Source organism: Castor canadensis, chromosome 5, assembly GCF_047511655.1.
Source record: "Castor canadensis chromosome 5, mCasCan1.hap1v2, whole genome shotgun sequence".
In the NCBI taxonomy this organism is placed as follows: Eukaryota; Metazoa; Chordata; class Mammalia; order Rodentia; family Castoridae; genus Castor; species Castor canadensis.
The window spans coordinates 73,717,812-73,728,696 of record NC_133390.1 but is presented as its reverse complement, the minus strand read 5'-3'; the positions used below and the strand labels follow the sequence as shown (position 1 = coordinate 73,728,696).

Genomic DNA, 10,885 nt, shown 5'->3' with positions numbered 1-10,885 from the left:
TACCAGCACCTCTAGCTTACTTTCCAAATACTTTTGACTCATAGGCGTTTGAATCTACAGATACAGATGACTGTATATATTCATTTTGGTGACTTTAAGCAATGTCTGTCTCCTTCACAGGGCTTAGTTCCTTATGGGTAGAGACTGCCTCCATTTTGCTCCCTACTAGCACAGAAACTGGCACATAGTAGGGATCCAAATATTTGGTGAGTGAACAAAGGAAGAAATAGGCATGACCAGAGATAAGTGAGATGTGAAGTAACCTGAATTTGTGTGGTAGTGGTGGAAAGTGAACAAGATATATTTATTTTAAAGAAAAAACGCCAACAGACTTGATGACAGGGTAGCAGGCAGAAGACAGTGCTTCACTAGCCAGACATACCACCTGACTCAGAGAGGAAGTCAAAGACAACTAAGCTTTCAAACCTGGGTGACTAATGGTTGGGTTTGGGGAAGTATATTTAGGTTGGTTTTAGGCATATTGGTTGGAGAAATAAGGGGAGATCTAAAGGGTTTTGTGGGGAAGACACATTGCACAAAATCACCTCCAGACTTTTTAGACATGTCTTGTTTTACAATGGCTACTTGATACTACTTTCAGATCATTGACGCAGGTAAATGAGAGGCAGACTTTAATTTCCTTAGTTTATTAATGGTGACCATGAACTGCTAGGCTGTGAAAGAATTACAGCAAGTGGAAATCCAGTTCAAAACATGACATGTACACACATGGAGCACCTCTATTTGGACTCTTGCTCCTTTCGTGTTAATTCAACAAAAACTCTTAAAATCTTGGCAGAGAAAGTCAATAACAGCCTCATTTAAGTGGAAAATGTTTGCCTTCCACTCATCTGCAGTGTCTTGAATCTTGTCTCCACCTTGTAAGCAAAGGTTTCCTTCCCTTTATATTTAGAAAAGAACACTTCTCCCCTCCAATGTCATTTAGAAGGAACTCTTCAGTGCATTAAGAAGCTTATCCCCACAACAGCAGGGGGTTCTTAGATACTGCTAAGTTGCAAAGTGCTTTCAAAACATCTCTCCTCTTCCCTCTCTTCCCCATTCTCAAATAAATAAATAAGTGGACATATGGATGGTGATGACAGCCTAGTATCGGGGCACTTAAACATATGCAATCTAAAGGGATGGGGGGTAGGGTGGAGTGGTGAGGAAAAATCGTAAAAAACCAGGAGCATGTAATATGATTGTTGAGTTCAGTTTTGAACCACAGAGAGTATGTCTCTCCTCCAGTATAGTGATTTGGAGTAAAGATTCAAAATTTAAACCAAAACTGGAAGTAGAGCTCACCACTTCTACAAACTCAAGTCTGAAGCCTTTGTGAGACTTGAGTTTTGTGGGGTCATTCCTTGTCTTAAAGGGACAAGAGAGCGTCTAGTCAGCCCTTCAAAACGGTGCTAGGCCTTGGCTTTCAGAGCTTCACCATGAACTGAAAGGAGAATAGCCCTAGTCTTCCAGTTCAATGTAGCCTTCAGAACCCATGTGTGCCACAGAGCAACCAACACCATGAACCAGTTCCTACATGCTCCCTCTTGCTCTGGTAAAGCCTCAGCTCTGGCTATTGCCTCAATGCCTCTCTCACTTCCTTGTGAGACTCCTTGTTACCTCCAGCTCAGGTACTTGTCAGCTTCCACCAACCATGTGCAACTTTCTATTTGGCTTCTAGGGGCAGCACCCAAGGCAAATTTTTTCTACTAGCAACCAACTATGGGAAGACAGGTAATACAGGAAGAAGTCAATTCCAGAATGAGAATGCTGTGGGCTTTAGTTCACAGAGCTGCCAGCCCTTGGAAAAGTGACCCTGACCAGTGTTTTACATAGAGATTAGGAGCTATAGTGACTTAAAGAACACCACAAACATACCTCTGGTCCCATTCAAGAACTTTTCCCATCAAAATACATATTAAAGTATGGGAGAGTATGTTAAAATTAGTAATATGAAAAGGATGATTGAATATACAGTACCAGGCTACATAAGGAGTTAAGTGCATAATTGGCATAAAGGCTCTTGTTTTCTCAAGAAAGCAGGAATATTCACATTCACAAATTGTCAAGTTCTCTAACACTACTAATAACAGGAAGGTTTTTCCCCAACTTTGAGAAAAGAAACTAAGGCAAGAGATCAGTCACCAGGGAAGATCCCAGCTCTGTTGTAGGAAGGGGACAGAGAATGGAGTTGGGCCTTACCTTTAGTCAGAACCACAGTGGCCATCTCATAGGAAGAATAGTAAGGCACCCACTAATAAGATGGTGGGTGAGGTTTCTGTCTTCACCTTAGGATGGCACCAGGGACTTGCCTGAGCTTGAAAGACAATACCTTCACCCAAGATCTAGGTTAAGTAAGAGACCTGAATACCCAAGAGGCTGACAGCTCCTCTAACTGAATAAATGTTCCTTAAGCAACAGTTGTAGCCTCACTTATGTTTGTGGTTCTGGCTACAAATGGGCTTGTCCTAAGCCTGTTCTTTGCTTCAGACCCACCAGAGTACATAAAATCAGCTTCTGCTATCATCTATGCCTAGAATATTTCACTCAGGGAAGTTGTGGCTACCTCCTTGAGGTCTCTAAAGATTCTAGGACAGTAATGATTCTGTTCTTATGGCTCTCAAGTCCCTCAATAAGCTGAGTGGAATGCCCAGGATGCAGCCCCATTCTCTGCTGCTTCTCCTCAGGGAACTCTGACCCTATTTCAGGTTGGGAGAGAGAAAACTCCATCCCTGTTTTAGCAGCAAAGGAGAAAAGAGTTGGTTGAGAAAGACGTGGCTCAGAAGCTCTGAAACTAAAACAAAAGTGGAAATGATATTTGAGATGCAGTGGCAACCAGATCCCGTCCTAAGTAGAAAAGGCCATGGATGTCAGAAGAATTAGGTCTTACTGTTCATCAACTGACAGAGGCACTCAAAACCTCACTTAAGGACCCATGTGTTGGTTCTGATGGTAATACCTGGTGCCTGAAAATACCTGTCACAACAGACTGGACCCATCAACCTGACAAAGGTTGACTATACCTGGACAACAGACAAGTCATTAAAAAAAAAAATGACAATAACTAAAAAAAGAAAAAAGCCCCAAGTGAGGAAAGTCCTTGAAAGGGTGGCTCAGTTCTGCATCATGTGTGACCCTAGCCCCTTGACAGAGGGCTGAATGCACTTTCTTCAGGTGGTCTCCAGGACGGTGGCTTCTAGGGCCAAAGCTTCGGTGGGTTCCTCCTCATAGTCTGTCATGCAGGACTCGAGGCTCTGCTTGGCCAGTAATTCCCGCCGGGCCTGCAGCCGCTCACACCGGGGACAACTTCCAGACTTGAAACAAGCTTTATGATAGCATGCTTTACACTCTATTCAGGTTGGAAAGGTGAGAAAGAAGAAAATAATTTGTACTGTCTCAGGCTGGAAGCAAGTCACTGCCACAGCCCCTTCTAATCACAGTGGATCAGTGCTCCAGTGTGAACCTCAGAGACGTGCATTTCTTTTGGCAGTACTGGAGTTTGAACTCAAGACTTCCTGCTTGCTTGAGTCATGCCTATAGCCCTCCTTTCTCTGGTTACTTTTGAGATCAGGTCTTGTTTTTTGCCCAAGTTGGCCTATATTGCGATCTTCCTATTTTATGCTTTCTCCCTTGCTGGGATACATGCAACTTTTTTCTGTTGAGATGAGGTCTTGCCATCTTTTTTTCTTTGTGGTTTTTTTTGTGCTATCTCAGCATCCCAAGTAGCTAGGATTATAGGCATGAACCATTGGCACCTAGCTTCAAACCAAACTCTTGCCAATTGGGATAGACCATGGGTAATAAATTAACTTTGTGTTCAGCTTTGTTTGCCCCACTCCTAGCACCAGTCCTTACCATCACAGGTCCGGCACTTATGGAGCTCAAAAGGGAAGATGATGTCATCCTCATTCTGACAGAATTCACAGATGAAGCCCTTGGCTTGGCAGAGCTGGGGAGGAAAGAGACAGGTAACAAAGTCTGTCACAGGAGGACAGACTCTAGGAAGGGGACAAGGGATTCTCCTGCCTACAGGAAAGAGAATAGAGATGGATTTAGCAAGAGAGCCAAACCTGGGCCGGAGCTAGGTAATGTCAGATAAACCCAGGCTTGAGAAGCTTCTACCACTACAGTGGCTCTCAATGCAGAGAAGAAATGGAGGGAAGAATGGTTACCCTGAGGGCCTCCTATAATCAATATTCTGGTCTGGGTAATGACTTTATTTTGAAATAGGAGCCACTACTAATAAGATAAAATGTGAAGACAAGGATGTTTCCCCAAAATAATACCCAGCCTCAAGCCAGGTTATAATGAAGCATGTCTAATTCCCCCACCTATTCAGGATCCTCTACACACGCCCCATTTTGAGCACTAACTCTGGGACAGCCCCAGAAACACAAACAGCAGAACCTGAGATGGGCAGATCTAAAAATGGAATTTCTAAATTTCTATCACACTAAGTATATCATGAACAATAATAACTTGCACTTGTATAAGACTTAAAAGTTTACAAATGCTGTCACATAAATTATTTTATCAATCTGCAAAAATATAAGAGAAAAGAACAATGTGTATAATTATTATTTTAATTTTAGAGACAAGAAAATTGAGGCTCCTGGGTGTGGTGGTACATGTCTACAATCTCAGTACTTGGGAGACCGAGATAGGAGGATCATGAGTTCAAGGCCAGCCTGGGCTACATTAAAAAAAGAAAGAAAGAAAGAAAGAAAATTGAGGTTTACTTCAGAGAGGGCAAATTATTTCTTTTGGTCACAGTGATTGACAATAATAAAGCCAAGACCCACATGAGAATCCCTCTCCAGAGTATAATCAAGAGTTCTCTTCCCACATGTGACAACTCTTTACGGAAGGCTGCTCAGTCTTGCCCAGAACTACCCACGAGCAATGCCAGCACCAATTCCTTCTCTCATTTTTTTTTTGTACTTGATTTTATTGAGACAGGGTCTTGCTATGTAGCCCAGGCTGGCCTCAGCTTCCCCAGTGCTTCCTCCTTTTTTTTTTCCTTTCTTTCTTGTGGTACTGAGGTTTGCATTCAGGGCTTTAGTGTTTACTACATAGGCATTCTATTGCTTGTGCCACACCTCCAGCCTTTTTGGTTTGGTTATTTTGGAGATAGGGTCTCACTTTTTTGCCTGGGCTGGCCTGGACTGCAATCCTTCTATTTTAGGCTTCCCACAATAACTGGGATGACAGATGTGCACTGTGATGTCCAGCCTTTTTCCGTTGAGATGGGGTCTTGCAAACATTTTTGCCTGGGATGGCCTGGAACCTTGATCTTCTCTCTCAGCCTCCTGCGTACCTTGGGATGGCAGGTGCACACTACTATATCCAGCCACAGGTTGAGATGGAGGTCTTACAAACTATTTGCCTGGGTTGGCCTCAAACTATGATCCTCCTGATCCCAGTCTCCCAGGTAACTAAGACAAAGGATGTAAGCCACTGGTGCCTGGCTCAAGTTCTTCCTCTTCTAATTTTAGGTTCTTTAAAGCTGAATGACTTCACTATTCACCAACCCAGAGAACAGCAACCCTTTCCAGTTTCTCTCTCAGTGTCAATTGGCCATTTCAAGTTTCTAAAACTAAATGGCAAGAACCCTGTATTCCTAAGCAATGGCTCAGATGCAGGGTAGAGCGAGACTTTCTCACCATGCATCGTTCTACATGGGCAGCCCCTGCCCTGGTAAGCTCGGCAAGCCGGGGCCCCAGCTCGCCCTTCTTGGTTGCAGTCAGATCATTCAGCGAGTACAGGTGGAGATCCTCTGTTAAATGGCCTGGGACTGCATCAAAGGCATCCAGAAGCCTACAGATAATGAGGGGAAGAGGATGGAGAGGGAATGAACATTTTGAATAGCATGTGATAGTAGAAAAATCCCTGTTCAGAAACAGGAAAGATAAGGGGGTGCACAAAATTCAGCCAGCCCAGGCATTCCAGACCATCTCAGCCCTCCCACACTACAAGGTGTCTGAATGACAGAAGTGATTTATGTATAACCCTCTGAAGAGTGACACATGCCAATTTGCAAAGAATGGTGACTGTCTTGAGTAGAAAAAATCACAGATATCCCCCCTTCAGAGAAGACAGAGACACAGTTACTGCCATGGCTTCTTATTTACTATTTTTGGACATTTCTGCAAATCCCCCTACTATCCTTTTTCACATAACACAAGAGCCAACTGTTGGGATATGGCCTTGTCAGAGACATTAACTCGGCCATAGGACTCTGGCCTCCACACAAGACTTACTCTTTGGCTAGTCGGCATGTCTTAAACATGTTCTTCATGTGATACAACTGGACCCGCAGTAGCTGAAGAGAAAGACATGGGGAAAGGGGTGGAGAAGAGGAGAAAACTGACTGTGAGAAGGGTTAATTAATTAGTGCCTTCAAACCTGGGGGGGCCTAGAGGCTTTGCATGCAACAGCCAGAGTTGGGCTGCCCTCAACACCTCTAACTCAACAACTCACTTCAAAGGGATCTCCAGACAGGGAAGGCCTGATCAATCACATACACAGCTGGCAGCAGCTGAGAACCATGCAAACTCAAATCCCCCACTCTATTCTTTCCTCAGTAATATTTCCAGGGAAGGAAGAAATCCTGCCTTTGCTATCAAGTGCTATCTACAATTTCAGAGCTACCATTGCTAGGTTTCAGGCTGACTAGACAGATACTTGGGAAACAGGGAAAGAAACTTCCTAGAAGGCTGGGGATGTGGCTCAGTGGTAGAGTGCTTGACAAGCATGTATGAGACCACTGCCAATACTATAAAAAAAAAGAAGAAGAAAAAGAAAAAGAAAGAAAGGACATAGGCAGAGCATGAATGATGAGATAACTACAGCTCTGACAAGAAGTGGTGATCATCTGTATGAACAGAGAAGGGTAGGAATCTATGATGTAGCTTTTTCAGGGGTCTTACCCGGACTTGATTGAGCAGCTTAACTTTCCTATAGAGAACACTGTTGATGTCCTGCACATTGAAGAGAGGATCGTTCCAGATCTTAAAGAGCAGGTCCTTGGAGAAATTGCTGATGTAGTACTTGCTGAAGTCCCACTTGCGCAGAATCCGGCTGGGAATGACCATCTGGGCATTCTCATGGCAGCACTGACAGAAGTACTTGCCCAAGTACTCACAGTACCTCAGACGCTTGATATAATCTGGAAAAAACAGAAAGTCAAAAGGCCAGATGTGACTTTCCTCTGTACAACCTGGTGAGGCAGCTCTATTGATTCTTCAAAGGGTAGGAAGAGATGGCTAGTGGCCTCTAGCCACTTCTGTATGAGCAACTTAAAGCTAACAGAAACCCACAGAGTGGGGCCTGTGGTTCCTTTGTCCTATCCTGGAGGCCGCTAGGGAAACGAAACCTGTCAGAATTGGTAAGACCTAGTCTCCAAGAACCTAGATGAAATTACCCAGTTTTACATAGTACACAGTCCCAGTAATGTGTTCCCAGAGACAATTTCCCTATGATTGTCAGTGCTCTTGCCTAGGCTTTCCTCCCGATCCAGGCCCTTCTTTCCTTTTCCCCATTTCTTCCCTGTCACCTTCTCTTACTAGTTCTGACAAGTGTGGGAGAAAGCAAAGCCCTCTGGGGCAGTACAGTGCTACAAGAGACTCACCAGGGTCAGTCCGGATACCACATCCTGCACAGCGGTAATTCTGCTTGGCCACAGCAATCTTCCTCCTAAGGAAAGGCAAAGAAGATTGGCAAACGGATTTGAAGACAGCAGCTGCATGGGGCCTCTGAGGTATAAAGGATAAGTACACAAAAAGAACTCTTTGTTAAGTATGGAAGAGAAAGGAATTCATCCTCATTTCTTCCCTCCCTCTCTCTCTCCCTCCTTTCCCCCTCCCTCCTTCCTCTTTCCCTCCTTCCTCCTTCCTTCTCTCCCTTCCAAGTTGGACAAAATGAACCTATGGGGAGAACTAATTCAAACTGGGGATTTCAAGGTTAGGATCTGGGACATGGCAGTAACTTTCTCCAATAATGAACCACGTTTTCTGAACACAGGTAAGGGATGAGAAATAGTAAAGAGAAAAGAACACTAGGAGAGAAAAGTCTCCAACCTTCTTAAAAAGGGAAAACCCACTGAGTTCACGAACTAATGAGAGGAAGGGAATGACAGTGAAAAAAGGCCTTCTTTCTAGTTAGATCTGGGAAAAAATGGAAAGATTAAAGAACAAAAATAGGTAATCCTGCTCATTTGCTTTAAAATCAGCAGATATGTGTGTGTGAAGTACAGCTGCAGCAGAAACAAGAGGGTGAGAAGGACAATCCAAAGCAGACGTGTCCAATTTTCCAAAAGGCATGGCTACTGGCTACTCACGTTGGAGCTGGATGAACATTAAATATTATTTGGGGCCGGGGTGGCGCCCACTCCAGGTTGCCACGAACACGGATACGCAGCTTATAGATGTCTGCATGCTGCCCATCATCTGGTGAGATGGGCAGTGAGTCAGGGATAGGCAGAAGCTGCAGGAAAAAAGCACAGGTGAGCTCACCTGAACAGTATGGGAAACACATATGCTTGACCCATTTGGCCATGACAGAAGCATAGTTAATGAAAGACACTTCAGAAATATCACAAGCTAAGGGCTGCAAGAAACCTTGGCCTCAAGACAAACTAGACAGCACCAGGGTACTAGAAGTGAGGACCTTGGGTTCAAAGAAGCAAACAAATAGTATCTCACGGTGGTGTCACCAATTGCTGATGCTGTCCCTACACTCATCCCAGGACCCTTGTTATGCCTAGGGGTGCTTCAACTACAGAGCACAGAGTCTTAACAATTCATATTTGAATAGTGTCTCAAAGTTGGCCACAAAAAATGAGTTCTACCTCTAGGTCTACAGAGTGGTTATGTGGAATAAGGACACTGAAGTACCATCACATCCTGTTTTGACAACTCCTAGGGAAAAACCTACACAAGCAAGCATCCACTCACTCATTCAACACATTTGTAACACATGGCTTTTATGAGTAAGGTGGGAAACACATAGGCTTATTTCAGACTGGGGTCAAGTGAGAAAGCAAAACAAATCAAAAGGGCTTACAGCCTCCTGAGCAGAGAACACGGGAGAGCCTACCTTTTGAGGGGCATCGTGCTCTGGGACTAGCCACTCTAGCTCTGAGGCAGCTGGAAGCTGCATCCCCTCAAACTGCTTCAGGAGCCCCATAGCCACAGCCTCAGCAGATGTGGAGTGCAGGAAGCAATGGGAGCTGGAAAGGAGAGAATCAAGGGAAGCTGAGCACAGGGGAAAGACGGGAAGATCAGAGCGTTCCCTCAGGATACCATACCACATGCAGAAACATGCTAGCTGAGGAAACACTCATGATCTGCTCAACTTTTTACTCATCTTCAGATACACAGGGACAGTGAAAAATATACTATGCTTACAGTCCTAAGACTTAGACTCAAATCCTACTTACATACATTATGTAGCACTGCTAGTTAAGGGTCCTGTAACGTCCTTTCTCTAGCCTTCCAGTTTAACTGACAAGTGGAGACTATAATGCCCGTTTATAAAATAAAGTGAGTAAAATTGCTTTGTAGACTACAAAGGGATACTGTACTTTTCAAATGAGCTAGTGCATATCAAAGATGAACTGTCTCTTTCTTCCTAGGGCTGCCACCATCAGGCAGGCCCCATCACTTGAACCTTGCCTCATCCTAAATTGGGATAGCTTTATCTGTGGCCTTTCCCACCCATATGCTAACATTTCTCCACAAACTCGGAGGTTATTAGAAAGGAAAAAAGAAATGTACTCACAAGGACTGGGAGGAAATGGAGGGTTTGCTATTTGAGGCTGTGCTCCTTCTGATGTCAGCATCTAAATGGAAACCAGAGATAAGGGGAGCAGGAAATGGAAAGGGAGAAAGCAAAGGACGATGGAGACCATTACAAGGTACTGCCAGCTAAGCACTCAAGGCAGCAGCCAGGTGCTACATTTTATGCAGGATTAAGGGGCAAGTGAAGCTCTAAATGCTACTTGTAATTTGGCTCTATTCAAGTTTCAACCAGGCTGAGAAAATCAAAGTGGCTACAAATTCAGGTAGGAACCAAATGCTTACTTGGTGCAAAGCAGTGAATGAGAAAAGGAAGCATCCTAATACACACAAGGACACAGCCCCTAGCAGGGACAAACACAAAATAATGACTCAAATCTTTCTCCCAGCATAGTTGTGCATCCCTGTAATCTCAGCACTTAGGAGGCAGAAAGATCATGAGTTCAAGGCCAGCCCAGCCTACACAGCAAAACTTCCCAGAGACAAGAACTCTGGATGACTTTTTAAAATGTAAGAATTAGCACTGATCTAATATAGAACCTGGAACATAGAAATTACTCATTAAATGTCTGTGAAATTGGAAGTTTGCTTCTAACTTCTCACCATTATTGCTATTACCCTTGAGTGTTAGAAGTTTTCTGTGTTCTTAAGAAAGTTTCATGGAAAGATTTCATTCCTGTCTGGTGACACCAGGAGAAAAAAGTACTTCTCTATGACTTGACAACTTCCTGGTAACCAACAACTTTTCAGAGATTATCAATATGATCTTTACTACAGAGTTCTCACATGCAATTATAGGAAACTATGGTAGACTTTCCAAAGTCTGGGGGTTTTTTGTAGCAAAAATAATAGTACTAAGTTTATGAGGAAAAAAATTTAGTATAACAGGATAAAAGTGGGGAGAAATGGAAAAAAAAAAAAGAAACATTTCTTAGCCCCCATGCAGGTAATGGGAGTAGAGACTCCCCAAAACCTATGTCTAATAAAGAATTTTGAAGAGGATTTCTTTTCTTTTTCCTTTATTTTATTATTTATTATTCTTATTATTAGCAGTAGTGGGGTTTGAACTCAGGGCTCAACACTTCCTA

General features: G+C 43.6%; 1 protein-coding gene across 8 annotated transcripts in view; it reads right to left on the bottom strand.

The window, feature by feature from the left end:
- Window positions 1–631: 631 nt before the first annotated feature.
- Rubcn (rubicon autophagy regulator) overlaps window positions 632–10,885 on the bottom strand; it is a 65,302-nt gene continuing 55,048 nt past the window's right edge. For all 8 annotated transcript variants that reach the window (XM_074073380.1, XM_074073383.1, XM_074073384.1 and 5 more), the window contains 9 exons: window positions 9,781–9,841; window positions 9,097–9,229; window positions 8,339–8,484; window positions 7,631–7,695; window positions 6,930–7,168; window positions 6,261–6,322; window positions 5,664–5,817; window positions 3,856–3,949; window positions 632–3,349 (listed from right to left, as the gene is read on the bottom strand). In XM_074073380.1, coding sequence (XP_073929481.1) covers window positions 3,171–3,349; window positions 3,856–3,949; window positions 5,664–5,817; window positions 6,261–6,322; window positions 6,930–7,168; window positions 7,631–7,695; window positions 8,339–8,484; window positions 9,097–9,229; window positions 9,781–9,841 — 1,133 coding nt within the window. In that variant the 3' untranslated portion in view covers window positions 632–3,170. The remainder of the gene's footprint in view (window positions 3,350–3,855; window positions 3,950–5,663; window positions 5,818–6,260; window positions 6,323–6,929; window positions 7,169–7,630; window positions 7,696–8,338; window positions 8,485–9,096; window positions 9,230–9,780; window positions 9,842–10,885) is intronic.